Source organism: Lotus japonicus, chromosome 6 (assembly GCF_012489685.1).
Source record: "Lotus japonicus ecotype B-129 chromosome 6, LjGifu_v1.2".
Classification (NCBI taxonomy): Eukaryota; Viridiplantae; Streptophyta; class Magnoliopsida; order Fabales; family Fabaceae; genus Lotus; species Lotus japonicus.
The window spans coordinates 60,422,683-60,439,494 of record NC_080046.1 but is presented as its reverse complement, the minus strand read 5'-3'; the positions used below and the strand labels follow the sequence as shown (position 1 = coordinate 60,439,494).

At 34.3% G+C, this 16,812-nt stretch overlaps 2 protein-coding genes and 1 long non-coding RNA gene across 11 annotated transcripts; all 3 read right to left on the bottom strand.

Annotated features, from left to right (window-relative positions):
- Positions 1–770: 770 nt before the first annotated feature.
- LOC130723901 (rho GDP-dissociation inhibitor 1) lies at positions 771–3,633 on the bottom strand. Its single transcript, XM_057575044.1, has 5 exons — positions 3,082–3,633; positions 2,942–3,008; positions 2,190–2,408; positions 1,972–2,096; positions 771–1,067 (listed from the first exon to the last, which is right to left on the bottom strand). The coding sequence occupies exons 1-5, from the start codon at positions 3,388–3,390 to the stop codon at positions 996–998; spliced, it is 792 nt and encodes a 263-aa protein (XP_057431027.1). The 5' UTR covers positions 3,391–3,633; the 3' UTR covers positions 771–995.
- Positions 3,634–3,852: 219 nt separating this feature from the next.
- LOC130723900 (uncharacterized) lies at positions 3,853–7,022 on the bottom strand. Its single transcript, XM_057575043.1, has 5 exons — positions 6,524–7,022; positions 6,275–6,386; positions 5,968–6,049; positions 5,768–5,819; positions 3,853–5,665 (listed from the first exon to the last, which is right to left on the bottom strand). The coding sequence occupies exons 1-5, from the start codon at positions 6,917–6,919 to the stop codon at positions 5,516–5,518; spliced, it is 792 nt and encodes a 263-aa protein (XP_057431026.1). The 5' UTR covers positions 6,920–7,022; the 3' UTR covers positions 3,853–5,515.
- A 2,857-nt stretch (positions 7,023–9,879) lies between these two features.
- LOC130722968 (uncharacterized) lies at positions 9,880–13,669 on the bottom strand. 9 transcript variants are annotated; one of them, XR_009014126.1, is made up of 8 exons: positions 13,519–13,669; positions 13,306–13,421; positions 13,042–13,150; positions 12,617–12,679; positions 12,439–12,531; positions 12,183–12,324; positions 12,028–12,091; positions 9,880–11,724 (listed from the first exon to the last, which is right to left on the bottom strand). It is a non-coding gene; the product is annotated as an uncharacterized LOC130722968 (long non-coding RNA). The 9 variants fall into 9 exon arrangements; XR_009014121.1 differs by having other exon boundaries at positions 9,902–11,724; positions 13,042–13,161; positions 13,519–13,665; XR_009014127.1 differs by having other exon boundaries at positions 9,902–10,805; positions 10,932–11,724; positions 13,042–13,161; positions 13,306–13,652.
- Between the last annotated feature and the right edge of the window lie 3,143 nt (positions 13,670–16,812).

Sequence of the window (16,812 nt, the reverse complement as noted above, 5' to 3'; positions counted from 1 at the left end):
AGATGAGGGAAAACTTTTCTGTTATTCTAATATTCAATCTGTAATGTTTACACACTAATGAGCTGTATATATAACAACTCTTCTATTTACAATAAAACCCTCAAACTAATAACTATTTTGAATTAACTCCTAACAATGGTCAATGTTTGTGTAGATGAAAGTTAGGTACTACGTCGAAAAAACACGGGTGTTGGTGGTGTGATTCGCAATCTCAATAACATGGATGTTGGTGGTGTGATTCGTGATCTCAGTGGACAATGGTTAAAAAACACGGGTGTTGGTGGTGTGATTCGCAATCTCAAAGTACTGAAATCTTAACAATGAAAGATCCTAAAAAAAGATCCTCTACTTGCTTTTTTTGTGGTCAATCCTCTACTTGCTTCGGTGTTGAGATACAAATGCTTCCTGGTGGACCATTTAAGTCCAGACACTGCGAATGGGCTTGAAAAATGGCAGGGAAAAACTTGCTTGCTTTTAGAAGGCTTTTTTTTTAATTAATCATAGTTTTGTAATTTGAAAAATCAAATCAAGAAAAAGCTTCAATTACTTTTTCTTGAAATAATAAAAATAGCATCAAAAATATTTCAAAAAGACAATATTATATATATTTTTGAATTAATCCAGATGCTCCTAGAAGCTATATGATCAATTGAGCCTTCCTCTTGTAACAAAAAAAGTGATCAATTGCCACACATGTTCACATATTTGAATCTAAAACCGTCATGGTTACTTGTATTATATAGCAATTCCATGAAGAAAAAGGAGCATAGTTGTGCAACCAAACAGGTGAAACTCAATTTTATTGACAAAACTATCTCTATGAAATGAATACCAATTCATCCCCCAAATCCTCTCATCATTGTTAAAATTACCGGTCTCAGACAGGATTAGAAATAAATTAACAATGAAAAAGAAGTAAACACCGAAGGAGATTACAGTACAAATAACAATGATTAAGGACTAAACACATCACTGAATGAGAACTCAGTTGACTCCTACTGCCAATCCTTTCTGATATCAAAAGTGTAGTTGATCTCCAAGTAGCACTTGTTGTCATCATCAACAAACTGAAAAAAGGAGAAACAAAATAGGAAGTCAAACAGTTCACATTCAACAACAAAAATGCTAGCAAAGCAATCTAAGAGCATATTAAAGAGTGTATTATTGCCACTATTAGTTAAGTAATCATATTTAAAGACTCCATCACGACAGAAGTTCCATTAGAATTAAAGACTTCTACCAGAAAAGTGACTCAGAAATTTTGAAAAAGTGGTTGAAACTTGAAAGGGTGCACATGAAGTCTGGTGCCAAATTTATTAGAACATTTATTGATGGTCTGATAGATGCAAACCAGGCATAAATTCAGCTTCACTTGATTTTCAAAACATGTCCTCAAATTACTAATATGGAAACATATCAGTGTCGAACCCAAACCCTCTCTAGCGGGCTAGTGTAATCATCTATCCCCATTTGGGGTCTCCTCCTCTGTTCCACCAAATTAAAATATGACATGACATTTAAAAACCACCAATCTAAGGTTATTGCTGTCATATTCATGCTTATATGACACAATTTTAATGGTGAAAGAAGAAATTAGACACCAAATGAGGACAAAGAATCTAATGAACGGTCACAATCTCAAATGAAGGTAAATCAGCTAGAGAGGTTCGATAAAAGTCGAGATTACGATTTAGGATTAACTCTGTTTATCAATCTGTACTAAGCAAGTAGCTGTTTTCTGGTGAATATCATGAAAGTAGCAGATCATTGCAGGCGCCAGGCAGGCATAGGTCCCCACAATTTACATTGTTTTTCAAATAATATCTCATGAAATGCATGGGGATCGTAAATGCACAGAAGCTACCAATTTTATCCATTTGTCCAAAGACTAAATTTCAAACAGTATGCTGCATTGCAGTGAGTAACTACTCTTCTTTAGCGTTAAGTAAGCGCATCGCATGTGAAAATTACCTTACTTCTAGCTGAATATGCCCCTCTAGCAAATATCCCAGATGGTGTTGTCTCTTCAGGCATCTCATGTGTGTAAGGCTCATTTTGGGGGCTGAATGTTCCAATCATTTCCTTACTGCTGTCAACTGTAACAAAGATCAACAATGAGTCAAGTTTACAAACAAATTATCTGTAATTTCACAAATTTGATTGGGAGGGAGATTAAGTGAGAACTTTACCTTTAATACCAGTTTTCCACACAGTGTTGGTGTATTTGAGACCAGAAACAATGTTATGATTAACTTGGAAAGTGAACATCAAGCTGTAACGGCTACCTTCTTTCAAAGTAAACCACAAACCCTTGGGATTTCCTCCCTCTGGTATTGGAAGAACAATATCAGCTCTATCAGCAGACTTGATTGCAAGGCTAAGGATCTTCACATCTGGCTCCAGAGTTTCTAAATTATCCACAACACATTTGAAAAGTTAGAAAAAGGTCTGATAAGAAGTTCCAAAGCCAAAGGATTTTCATCAGGGCAAGTTCAAGACAAGGAAAATTGAACCATTGACTGATTCAACTGCAAGTTACAACATAGGGAACAATAAAATTCACAAAATGAAATCATGTTTACTTGCATAAACCAACACAACAGCAAATAATTAAAAGAAAAAAGCAGCAATACTAGGGTATGGACACATTTGCAACCACCAGATAATAATAATAATGAAATTGAAATATCCATGATATCAATTGAAATGACATATTGAGGCCTAAAACAAAAGATGATGAAATATTCCTTGATTTCATAGTAAAATCCATGACTAATAGGACAAAAATTATATTTGTTCTGTTTCAGATAATGTTGTATATACTATGATTAAAATCTTTGAAGATTTCACTGTACAAATTGAGCTGAATCTGATAATGGAGCCAGAAATGTAACAAAAGATTCACATGAAGAAAAAGAAATTGAAACCAAATGAAAATTACCTCCAACAGCATTTATATCAACACTTCCAAGAAGCTGCTCCTTCCACCTCCTCAAGCTCTCATCATCCTGGTAAACAAGAAAATGGTTGAATTAGGAAAAAAAGCAAAGATTCTTCCTCTGAAGCGAAAGCGAAACCAACCTTGTCCTTTTCAAGTTGCTCCTTCAAGGTGCACTGAGGACCCAATTCAATTTTCCTGTCTTCATCATCGTCATCATCCTCGGTGGCAGCGATGGAGCTTTCGCTTCTGTATCTGCTAAGCGTGGTGCGGCCTTCTTCATCACCGCTCTCATCATCGGTGGCAGATTTTCCGGCGTGGTGCAGCAGCGTTGGTTCCGGGAGACGAGAGGCGGCATTGTCGTCTGCGTTCTTGACATTGTCATCAAAACCCATGATGATGGTCGCTTTGTGAATGTGAAGAAACCGTTGAAATGGGCAGAACTGAAGCATCAACAAGAAGCCATGAAGAAGAAGAGAAAGCAAAAGGGAATGAAATGACCCAGTTGGTTGGTGGTAGAATCTTGTTCCACAGAGAAGGGGAAAAGGTGGTGCAGAAAACAAGAAGAAAACAAAGAAATTGTTGTGGGTGGGTCAAAGAATCCCACAGAAGCTATGGATGGAGATGGAATAGCTCTGAAAGAAGGTGAGACAGAGAGAAAGAGACAAAGGTGTTATTTTGGGAAAAGAAACGGTCATGTGGTGATCCGAAAGAGAGGAGAGGATAATCTATATGTGAGAGATGATGGGTAGTAGGAACAATTTTTGTTGTAAAATTCATTCATAGAAAATAGTTTAACCAAGATGGGGTTGTTTAACTCTTTTCTTTTTTGACTAAAAGATAAGATTTCATTCAACTAAATAAAGTGTTCAACATCAAAAGAAAGAATGACCCATAGCCCGGGGTAATCCTCAAACCAATGAGAAAATGGACCAGCCTTAGACAATTTAATCATATAATATGTTGCTAATTTGTTATTATTCTCTCTAAAGTTCTTTAGGAAATCAGATTTAGGGACAAGCACACAATTTGGCTCCATGGATAGCGTTAGAGTGAAGATGTCTAATTTTATCTTTGATAACCTTGGAGCTATCTTGAGTTTATTAGATGTTTGCATTGATTGTGTGATTACTAAATAATTAAATGACATCATGATTAGCTAGTTAACTCAGATGTTTGAAGCGACTAATTAAAATCAGGGGTTATAGTTCCTCTGACCTATGGGCTTAGGGCTATATGACTTAGCCATGATCCCTCCTTAAGTTGTGGAATGTTAATTATGTCACCTCTCTTTTAGGTCGAGCTATGATGAATATTGATAGTTCGGTAGGTACACAACCCTCCAATCACTTCTCCTGTGGGTCGAGCTATCATGATTGATAGCCTGGTAGATAGATGACCTTCTAAGAGTTATGATTTATAGACATTCATTAGTGATAAAAGAGAAAGAAAAAGAAGAGAGAAATAATGAATGTGATATATAATATGATGTGATAAGAAGTGAGAGACAGAGAAAAAAATAAGGTGTTTGTAACTGTCTATATTGTTTGTATGTCTATCGGCCTATGAATCTTTTATTGGACCCTCCAACATTTAAGCATTTGCGCTTATTACATTATCACAAATATCACAAATGATGACCATTATTTAAAAGTATTTCCATTTTAATCTTGTTCCAAAGTATATAACTGAGTAGAACAAGACATCTTGCATCTAATAAGGGTTGGGCTCCGAATTAAGTTTTATTTAGATTCGGCTCATTTCATGAATGTTAATCGCGATTCACGAATGTTACAACCTCTTGGCCTAGCTAGCACTTGCAGGCGACCATAGGAACATTTAATGCATGTATGCACACCAAGTCAGCACAATAAAAAAATGTTAATCTGTTAACAAGCAACAACAAATGTAGCAGCTAATGTATATATGAAAGCTAATTGGCGCCCATAAAACATTCAAAATTTCAACTTTCAAACCAGCTCAATAGAGGTCTGGTTCTCAAAGAAGCCCCATGGTTGATAGAGACAACCCATAAATCACATATAAGCAGAAGCTGGTCCTGCATTTTAAATTTATGAGCCACAGCTCATATGATTGTGAAATAAACAAGTAACTTTCAATGTCAGAGACCATTCTACATAAGGCATATTTAAGTAACAGCATACTTCATAAAATTACAGAGAACTGAAGATAGACTAAACATCTTTGTTTTATGATTTAGTTTAGAATGACTGAACATGCATTGCACTGTAATTTTTAAGGTTTCTCTACACAATAGTATCCGAGTTGAATACAAATCGGTTTATTTGTGCACCAACTTCATTGGAATGTACATGTTGTGAAGAAGGTTTACCTTATTAAAGTCGATTTGTTTCTACGTGCATGTTTGGAAACTTTTCGAAAATTACCTGAATCCAAAATCATAGTAAATAACAGCAATTTCATTTAGTTTTGCTTATGCTCATCATGTTTTTCCCTTCACCTCATTTTCAAACGATTTTCCAAACATGCACTAGAACACAACTCACAAAAAGTAACAAATTGATGATTGAATGATTTATGTTATGACAGGGCGTTCTATGAAGCTAATCTTATGTAGAATAACAAGGCAGTCAGAAATAACACAGCAAACACAATGCATAGAATTCTTTTGGCCTTATTTCCAGATTCTGACGCCATGAGTGAACCTATCTTCTCCACAATTTTTGTGAGACTTGCCACCATTTGCTGCATAAGACAAGACACAAAAATGAGGAGAAAAAATTGGGAAGGTTTTTGCAATTTATGCCATTATTCCAGTTAAGAAAAACATTAATGTTGCATATATACCAGTCTGAAGGGTTTCAAGTATAGCAGTGGCTCCATAACCATCTCAATATTCCTGAATTAGCATAAAAGATGTTATCAATTGTAAGAAATCTTAGTATAGAAAATTGAAGCTCAGTATCTTCCCTCTATCATTCTCTGATTTATCAGATTTTGTGAATCAATATCTAACATTTTTTATCTGAAGCATATAGTAGACGAACCTTATTACCGCCTTTCCTTGGTAACTTTGACATATGTGGAAGCTGAATCCCTTCCCTAGAGGAAAGTGTATCTTGTTCCATTCTGCATGGAAGATATTGTAAAGATAGTTTCATACACAAGTAACATATATAGACTAACGGTTTGTATGGATACCCGTTAATACTTCTGCAAACGGACGTTAGCATTTACTCTGAGACAAAAACTTAAGGGATCTTTTCTTAAAAGTTGGTATGGAAGTCCATTTCGAAACACTGATTAAGTTTCCGTTGTTCTGATTATGTGAGAGCAAAGATGAGGAATATATACCGAATTTCCATTGGACACCAACATTCATGCCGTCATGGAGAGTTGGTTTCACCACAATCTGAATGTTGTCTCCAAGCATACTTATCAGGGAAGAAAAGAATTCCAGCACTTGCTGCAATGGAAACCATAAGATAGTGTGAATTAGATATTTTAGCCCAGAATTAAGACCTTGATTTAGGCCTTCTTTCAATGATGAACCAACTATAATAGTGGTTTTGTTTTGGATAAGAGTTTATGGATACAGGATACCGTTTTTCCTTGGAAGGTTTGGAAGAATGAGAGGAAATTGCACACACAACTGCATTCATCTGCAAGTATCTCTGACAATTCGTTTGTGTTTTTGTTCTTGAAGGCAGAGTACAACTTCATAACTGCATCCAGGGCCTGATTATCATCTTCTCCCACTGGTTCTGAGTTCTTATTACCATCAAAGGCAATCAGGGATAAGCCTCTCTGCCTATCAGAAGTCAAATTTCTATGAGCTGAAGACTGGTGTGAAATTGAAGAAAGAAAATTGCCTTGCACATGAACATTTCTAGGAAGGGAAACATTACAAGAATTATAGGTAATATTGGAAAATGACAGTGGGGAAAGAGAGATTGTTCTGTTGCATTTTATGGGACCTTGAATAGAAAAGGTAGACATTGATGATGGGAACAACTGGAAAAAAAAACCAGTTCAATGCAGCATCTCCTAACCAAAAAAGAAAAATTCTTAATTATATAATGTTATTTAGAATATAGAGAAACATGCTTTAAACTTAAGCCAAGGTGTGCACCGAAAATGGACAAGGTTAAGGAGCATTGAATGATATGAAAAAGGAGAAAAGGATTGATCCATGATGCAACCTCCAAGCTAGGTATCTCCTCACAAGTCCTACGCTGTTTCTTATGATTTCAACCATTTAAGGGTGATAATTTTTGTTCGATATATTTCTTTCCCAAGGTATCCCACAGACGGTAGTCATGAGACTATTTCTTTAAGACTCTCATATTACATTAAATGGATAGACCTCTCTCAATAAGTTGATTTGAGAAACTTATGAAATAGATTGACCATATGTTATACGTAAACATAAACTTTTGTTCATGTTTATAGCTTATAGATAAGTTCAAAATAGCGTATAGCTTATATATAAGTTATAAACTATTTACATAAGTTTTATCAAACACTTACATTAACACTTATACTATAAGATAAGGTTAAATAAACTATGCGTCAACAAGTTGATCATCTATTGTTAGTGCATATTTGTTTTAACGTAAGAGTTAATGTAAATGTGATTTCACGTATTTTCATAACATTAATGGTCGTCATGTTAAATTTGACGTGGACTAAAGAATGAGTAAAATGGGTGAAGCCCCAAATTGAGGTCAAATATATAAATGAGCTCAATTAATTGCTAGACTAAACATTTTGTTGTTGTCAATACTCTAACATAACAAATTAACATATATAATGACAACCAAATTAACGGGCCGGGTGCAACAGTTGGAATTGTTAAACTCGAATCACACTTATAAGGGATGACAGGTCGAGCCTTACACTAGGAAATGGATGTTTGTTGAATGTTGGGCCTACTCTTGGCCTTTTTCCTTATTAATGAGCAATGATGAAACTTCAACCAAAAAACAGATCTCCAATAAATTTTCAGTGCATGTCTTTTCATAATTGAGCCTCCCTGAGAGATAACAAATCTTGAGCAGCATGCTGAAGCAATGGGGAAATTGTCTGCTTAATTGCTCATATACCGAATGGCTGTTATTAAATCTTTCAATTGAATTCACTTTTTTTTTTATAATCAAATCAAGTATTTGAATGCAAAAGATCTTGCCCAAAGTTTATTTATTTCCGATCTCTTTTCCAAGTTTTTTCTCCCTGTCCTAACTAACAAACTAATTAACCCGCGTTTTTGTTTGTTTTCTCTTGCATATGCTTGTAACATTCTAATGATATAAGATGCAGCTAGAAATGCAATGAAAACCTGCTAAATGGAAAAGAACATATATAGTTGTACATGTTTGGATTGGAAACTATTCACGATCATCCACTTTATATATAGTTGAAGTTTTTAGAGCATAGCGCCATCCCCGTCCCAATTTTCACAAAGGGACCTAGTTTGTTGCCAATTTGGGGCACAAAACGAACAAGCAAATTAATGCATTATCGAACAATGATAAAGGAAAGTTCCAAAAAGAAAGATCAAAATGAATGCGATGTTTTCCAAGTGGTCGTTTTCCCAAATAAAGCATGTCTCCCTGCTCTTCACTTTCAAACTGAATTATAGTCTTGTTGCACCAGGAATTTTTCTGTCATGATTCAACCGTTAGGAAGATCAATTCAAATTTTCAAACAACTTCAAATGAGTATACCCCCAAATGAGATAGTTGGGTGGCCCTCCAGGCTCCAACACAGCCCTTGACAATCAAATGCTTGCAATATATATGGGTTAGGTGAGGGAAGGGGAGGGGAAGGGAAAGGGAAAGAGGGGTAACAACGTTAAATGAAAATTTCTATATGACTATACTAGGATAGTATCCCGTTTCCGTGCAATGCACGGACAAGCGATTCTACGATTTAACTTTATTTAATTCTGTAATTTATTAAGGTGAACAAATTAATTCACATATAACCTACTCAATTATCTAAAATCAACACATTTTATTATTATCTTTGTCGATATATAGGTGACACTAAAACGATTAATAGCTTTAATGTATATAAAACACATGTATGTGGAGTGTTTACTGTCTTATTATCATTTACAAAATCTGATTGATTAACGTTGTAAAAAATTTTTACACGGTTGGTGCATGGAACTTTTTCTCTAATAATAATTATATAATAACTTTGTTATCGTTTTAGTTAGAAATGCAGAAATGATAAATAAAAAAAAAGTTGAGAAGAGAGGCAAGAGCTTGCTAGTGGTGGAAGATTGTAGGTTTGAAGTGCGGCAGAGAGGGGGAAGGAGATGCAAAGTGGTACCCATCCAGAAAAAGGAAGTAGTAAATTCTAAAATACCCCTCGTGCAAAGTTTAATATACTCCTAGTGCATTGGTGGACAAAAAGAAGGTCCACCCTCCATAATTTTTTGGTTACATAGGAAAAGAAGGCACCATAATTTTAAAAGTTAAAATTACTTATTGATAAAAACTAAAAAGATATTATATTAAGAATTTATATGAAAAAATCTTACAAAACACGTTTTCATAATTTTATTGTGATGCACTCGTGTTTAATCTCTAAATTTATGTAGTTAAAAAAATAACTTTATGTGAAGGATGCCCATTACACAATAATCAAAATTTGTAAGATTTGAAATTGAAAATACATTACTAAACCATATCATATATGTCTATTATTAACAAAAAAATTATAATTAATAATGTTTTTAAATAAACGAAATAGTGTTAAATGTATGTAAAAATAATATAACTTGTTATTTCTATTGGAATTTATTTATGGAATACCATTACTTTTAGATGATAACAAACTTACTTTTATAGTTAGGTACTAAACAGTTCTCAACTGTAGTTTTGTATCTTTAGATAGAAAATATTTCAAAAATATAAATAGTAGAACCAACTTAAATTTAGGGTCAGTGGTAAGCATTCCTAACTCCTAAGGTAAAATTAACAAAAATAAAATCTTGACATATATTTCCTACAACTTGTATATAGGAATTGTATGTCCAAGTCAAAATCATGACTGAGTTACAATTTAAATCACCAATACCAAACAGCACCTGAATGAAAGTTGTTCTCTATTTTATGAGTTTTTAAAAAATCAACACAATCATGATAATATCCTAATAGATGATATTGCCACTAAGCGATGGCCTGCAAAGTCCATACCAAACCAACTTTAGGCAAGTACCTGCAATTAGGCACACTTTAGTAATGAGAAACTTCCGAGTAAATCAAAGACAATTACAAAGTTAAAGACTAAACACATCACTCTAGTAGTTCTCCAAAACTGACTAAATACAAAGATTTCATATATCAAAGCAAACAACTCGAGACATGGACCTGCAATAAGTAAATACCACAACGGTTTAGCTTCATATGAAGCTGTCAAATTCCAAAATCTTTTTACATTAGTTGAATCTTCACTCAGGAGTGTTTTGTTATTTTTCATCATACTCCCATCCTCCTTCTCAAGTCCAACTTGGCACAAGTACAACAACCAAGCTACTACTCTAGCCTCTGGGACCACAAGTCCAGAACCACTAAGTGTGAAACCTATAGGTGGGATGATACTGGCCTCTATTAATTTTCAACATGTATTTTGTTTTCTGCTGGACATAGTGCTTTGGGGAAACATTTGTGTCATAGATAATCCCAAATTATGAGGTCATTGATGATTAGAGTCACCATGTGGATAAATTGTTAATTATCCTAATGATTTCTCCAGCATATACGATAAATGCTTGAGTCATAAGGTCTGCATGCATATCATCAATCATTATCATGGAAATGGATGCTGGTGATAATGAGTTCCTTACAAAGCACATCATTTCTTTCCCTTTTCCCTAACCCAAATGCATGAGATGAAAGTGTCAGCTTTGAAAACTTTGCAAACGAAGATTCCAATTCCAAAAACATGATAAAAACCACAAGAATAAATAAATAAATAAACCTTGAAAAAATTAACAAACCTCAAACCATTGAAGACGAAAGGCACATTCCATTTGGAAAGAGGAGTGGAACCAACAGAACTCTGAAAATAAAACATAGCATACCACCAGGATCTAATCTCTGGGTTCAATGTGTCAAGTTAGGAGGATGATCAGGCCAACACCAATCATCAAAAGCATTACCATGGGAATCTTTAACATAATGCATTTTAATCATGCACTTCAATTCTCATTTGCATGAGTTTGGTGTGAATTTGTCGCAGTAAAATCCATAGTGTTAATTAATCTGTGAGAATTTAAGAAACTATGAAATAAATGCCTCTCAACTGTATACTAATATCAGGATTAAGATTTCTTGAATGAGTATTTCAGGTTCTGATTCTAGGAAGAGTTAAGTGGGGATAATAATTCTTAAAGAAGAAACACTTTGTGAGTTAAGTTTGAATCTTGGATCTACTTAACATGAGACTAAAATATGTTTCTAACATATAAAATATATTTTGTCTCCAACTATATTATGTTCCAAAGAAGCCTCAGAAACATGGAAGATGGGTTCACATATTAAATAAGTGTGAAAAGAGGAAAAATAACCTGTTCAGTGAATAGTGACACCGGTTTGGTTGTGTGTAATTTGAACCGCAATTTCAACTTTGTCCACAATCTGGCCTCCTTTTCCACCTTCTCTTGAAAAACTAATTTCCAGGTCGTAGTCTTTCAGCATCCATAGATTTTTCTGGAAGAGGCATGACTTCAAGTTGCTCATGTTCTTTGCTAGTTTGCTAATTTAGGGGCCCAAGTTTCACTTGGAAGATTTCTGCAGCAAGAGACAAAGATACATTGATAACAATGAATAAGTGAGATGCTAAATCATTGGGAAAAAAAAACAGCAGTGACTAACTAACTGCAAGAAAAATCAACAGCAGTGACTAACTTTCTGTGAGTATTTTGAGCAAAGCCAAGTAGGCTTTAGTTTCAAAGAATAATTTCTCTCTTAGTAAGGTGAAAAGAAAACACAAATGGAAAGAAAGAAATGACATGATACCTACAATATCAGAAAAAAGCTCTCACAAGATTGCCAAAAGTTTTTTTACCAAAGATTACTAAAACATACAGTTACCTGCAACTTATTTACTTGGCTTTCTAGATGTGTAATTCGGAGCAGCAACATCTTTGATAATAATCTTCTTGGCACCACATGTATCAAACAAATTAATACCTCAGCCCCAAATTCAAATGCAAGCAAAATACCTTAGGCACATGCAAGCAAAATACCTCATCCATCTTTGAGGTTTGTTGAAGGAACAAAACTTTTTTGAAGGTTCTTTTCCTCTAATTCTTCACTCAGCATCTGAATAGGACAGCTTGAAAGTATCCTCTCCATCATCATTATTCTTAGCCAATTCACTAGAATCATCTGCATAATCATTATAAACAGATAAAAAATCTAGAGAGAGAGAAGGCTCAATTCATGCATACACTCATATTTCACAAGAAAAAGAAGTACAGACAAAAAAGAGTTAAAAAATACCTCAGCTCTAGAATCTGTGTCTGCAAGGCTCTGCTTGATGTCTCTTGTTATTGAAAAGAAAACCTCCTCCACATTCAAGTTTGTTTTTGCACTCTGCATTTGTTTTTTAATTAATATGAATATAAAAGAAATCACATATAAATTAATGAAACTTATTGTCAAGCATATTGCTACTCACAGTCTGAAAGAACTTGATACCATACTCATCTGCAAGAGCTTGGCCTTTGGAAGTAGGTAGAGCCTAAAAAAGGAACCCGTTTAGTTTGTATAAATGGAGAATAGCAACACAACGATAGCAGAAACCATGCAAAGAGATTGCTTAATCTCAAATCAGTAAACAAATGTGGCATGAGCATGGACTCAATCATGCAACATTGACTCAATCAAGTATCAACTAATCTAAAAGATTGCAGGGGAGAGCGATTATAAGATAGTAGGAGAAATAGCAACAACAGGAATGAATAAGCAAGCACACATATACAACAAACAATGAGAGTATTTATAGACAATTGGAAGGGAAACCCAATCACAATTGAAATTGTTCTCAACAAATAAACAGGCTGGCACAGACTGGATACCAACCTTCTTGTACTAAGTACTAACCTGACATCTAAGGAAGCTTCAACTGACGAAGATATAGGAACTCTTTCCGATTTCGTTCAGCTTCTAACAACAAATTGAACAATTTCCTGAATAATCTATTATCTTCCTTCTGATTTTCACCTAACACAGAAAGAATTGAAGAAACATGGATCATGGTGATGAAATTTGATACAAAATTGTGCTCAACAGTAAAACCTAACATTTCGTATTCCTACTTCCTTCTGCAACCAAACCTAAACCTAACCACGGGAACAGAGGACGTACCTGAAAGAATGACGATCCTCACGCTACAGAGACAGGGCCTGCAGGGATGACGATTACCCACAAAATCAAACCATGGATACACTCCTCTCCTTCATCGCATACTCCATCAACGCGTTCTGTGATGTCAGCGAGTAGAATACATGAGAAAAAAAGTCTCACAGATGAAGGGCCAGGATTAAAGAGTTAAAATGGAGAGAGAGTCAAATAGACGACCCAGATTGGAAGTTCTCTTATGAATAGTGATTTCTTGTCTCTCTTTTAAGGTGTAGTAGATAGATTCACTCTTGTGACATGTCATTTTATTTTTCATTCAATTTAACTGAGAATTTGCTTTATTTCTATTTTTCAATCTCATTTTTCATTACTACATTCAAAAAAAGATTACAAATATTAAAAGGATGCACACAGCATCACAAAATTAAATGGCAATTCAGAAGTCGCTGTCTCAAACCAAATGACGATTGAACACTACAAAAGCAATGTGTGGTCTGAGTGGCATGCCTATGTGACGCTGGAGATGTGACTGTGCTATTGCTATCAAAATACTACGTGGATACACGCTGGAAGCATCATTATTTTGCATAATATTTAAATGCTGTAAGCTCATAAATAACTGGGTCTGGGCCTAATAAATGAAAGAAAACAATGAGTAGAATATACGATCATGATGACCGATGATGCATGGATGGAAGGAATCTATATATGCGAGACTGGATCATGAGATAAGGTCCCGCATGTGCTGGACTATTATTGGCATGATGATTCATACACCTGCTTAGTAGTAATTGCTTTGGAAAGCTCACTCACATTCACAATGGCATGTTTGTTACCTGACACAATCACACACATGACACATAATAGTTTAATTAAGACAGCCATCCTTGTCAGCGTTGATGTGGCAGGTCCTTATTGGTTGAGTGTTGAGGTTAACGGCTCCAAATCAAACCAAATCCAGCCGTCTTTTTTCCTCTCCACCGCCCCTTAACTTTCCACCTAAGCTCTGTCGGCATAATTCTTAGTATTCTTCTCTGTCAATTTGCAAGTAATTAAAATAAGTTGTCCCTACAGATTAGCTCAAGTGGTAATAGATATATTAGATATAAAAGTTGGGCGAAATGAAAGGTGGAGAGTCTAGAGTTCAGGGTTTAAATCTTGAGGAGAGATTTATTTACTAACACTAATAACAACTACCATTTACCCAATTTCAGAAAGAAGACACTTTAGCTTACGTTCATAATTGAAATTAACATAATCGATCGATCTTGATACTACAGATGATGAGCATCGATCATTAAGATCCAAGATAATGCTTTCATGGCAAACATGATAGTGTCTTAGCCCAAAGGAACAATAAGACGTGTAAGGGTAACAAAGAAATACAAATAAAGGACAAGGGCGCTAATTAAATATTGTGAAATGACAAAATCACTTAGCCCAATGAATCACTTGTGAAGAAAAAGAAAGATAAACTATGCCCTTAGTTGATGTAAAATTATTAACATTTGGATTAATTTTAATTTTAAATTATTTCTTTTTGGTCCCTATTTTTTAAATAGTGCTATTTTAACCCTTCAAGTTAATAAAGTGGTTAATAAAATAATACTAAATAAAAAGATAATATCAATACTATGGATTTTTGTATATATTGCACAATTGTTTTTAAAAAAGAAAAAAAAGCACTTGAGGACTAAAATGAAGCTATTTAAAAAGAGAAGGGACCCAAATGAATAATTCGAAATAAATAGGAATTAAAATTATATATTAATCATTTTATATCAGTTAAGAACATAATTTACAACAACAAAAAACCACATATTAATTCCTATAGTAACATAATACACGGTACATCTTTTTTATATAATTATATAATTATTTTTATATCAACTAATTTATTTCATTTCAATAATATTAATAATAAAAATATTTTAGTTTAAAAATAAAAATGGAATTTTATCTCATTCAAATGTGCACTTATCTTATTATAGATATTTAATATTTAATTTTTGATTGTTTTAGATATGTTTGGGTTCCCAAAAACATTGCTTGTTCTAGAATTACTCTTTATTTTAAAAAAATGAAAATCATGTTTTAATTTGATACATAAAAGTTAAGGTTATTTTTCCAGGTACCGCTTCAAAAATTGCAGGAGCTCGTAGCTTTTTATAAGTCTTAATAGGTCATATAATTATCTTTAAAAATAATTTTTTATAGTTTACAATTAGTCCAAAATATTTTGAAAAATATTCTAGCTAAAAGTTGTTGTACCATCTCTTTTTTATGAGGGTACCGAAACAACGCCCAAAATTAAAGCCTCATAACAAAATATTATTTATTCATGCAAGGACTATAAAATATAGTACTATTTTACTAATGCAAGGAAAACAAATATAAAAATTTAGAATGAGGGTCTAAGTTAAAGTGAATCTTTTTTTAAAAGATAACAACTATATTTGAACCCTTGCAAACATTGAATGATTTGGACAAAATTGTGCAGAATATGAATGTGGTAGTCACAGTACACAAGAATATGAATGTTGTTGTTTGAATAGGAGTGATATGTATGCGTGCTCCAAGTTGAAACTAAGGGCAGATGATATATTAGTCTGATGTGGCAAATCAAATGGCTGGAGGTGGGACCCTGTCACGAGTGAATGACGTGGAAAGCATGGGCATGTGGGTCCATGTGAGTATGTATTTTCATCTTTTGGAAAAGGAAGAGGGTTCCCGATGCAGCAATGGGCCGATTCAGGGAACCAAAAGTTGTCCACGCAATGAAACTCTTCTTCCTCTTGTTCTTTTCTTTCTTAATTTTTTTCTCATGATGTGGCTCCACCATGGATTTTCATTTGGATTTTACACGTTAATGATACCCATTCACCACGGGTCCCACATTGCCACCGGCCTAGTTCCCTTTCTATTCTTTCCTTTCCACTTGTTCCAACTTGTCCAATCTCCTTCTCAAATTTTGCTTAGCAAATCAAAAGCTAAACCTGAAATTTGGTAAACAACAAGTTTAACTTGACCACACTATGGAAAAGCATGCCTTAAGGGCACTTTAAGGTTCCTTCACACTTCACATGACATGCCATGGCTGGCATGTTAATGCATGTACATGTAATCACATTCATTAGTGAATGTTACTTTAATCAGTATAACACCCGTTAACAAAGGACTGATTTTGTAGGTGTACACTAATTAATGCTAATTAAGTATTGTGTTAAACAGCAGAAGTCATATTGTACGATTTTAATTAAAAAGTCTACATGTAGGTAAGGGTTTTCTTGAGTAATATGCGGCGCATGTTGTTCTTATCTGTGAAAATTATCAAATTTTATGTTCATTTATTTATGAATGCTCCATTTTGATTGCCTAGCTGGCTAACTTTTCAGTAGGGGAAAAGGGGTAGTCGACTCTAGAGTAAAGTGTAGATCCACATATTATAAGGTGAAATGTAACTACAAGCTGGAAAAGGAAGTGTCAACAGTCAACCGATGCACAAAACAGAAC

What these genes read in the sequence shown, in the direction of transcription:
- LOC130723900 (XM_057575043.1), bottom strand. Translation starts at nt 6,919, where the DNA reads ATGTCTACCTTTTCTATTCAAGGTCCCATAAAATGCAACAGAACAATC. An exon ending in AAACCTTCCAAGGAAAAACG is followed by an intron (nt 6,387 to 6,523) that starts GTATCCTGTATC and finishes TTTCCATTGCAG; the next exon opens with CAAGTGCTGGAATTCTTTTC. An exon ending in ACTTGAAACCCTTCAGACTG is followed by an intron (nt 5,666 to 5,767) that starts GTATATATGCAA and finishes TGTCTTATGCAG; the next exon opens with CAAATGGTGGCAAGTCTCAC.
- LOC130723901 (XM_057575044.1), bottom strand. Translation starts at nt 3,390, where the DNA reads ATGCTTCAGTTCTGCCCATTTCAACGGTTTCTTCACATTCACAAAGCG. An exon ending in AGCAACTTGAAAAGGACAAG is followed by an intron (nt 3,009 to 3,081) that starts GTTGGTTTCGCT and finishes CTTGTTTACCAG; the next exon opens with GATGATGAGAGCTTGAGGAG. An exon ending in GTGGAAAACTGGTATTAAAG is followed by an intron (nt 2,097 to 2,189) that starts GTAAAGTTCTCA and finishes TCTTTGTTACAG; the next exon opens with TTGACAGCAGTAAGGAAATG.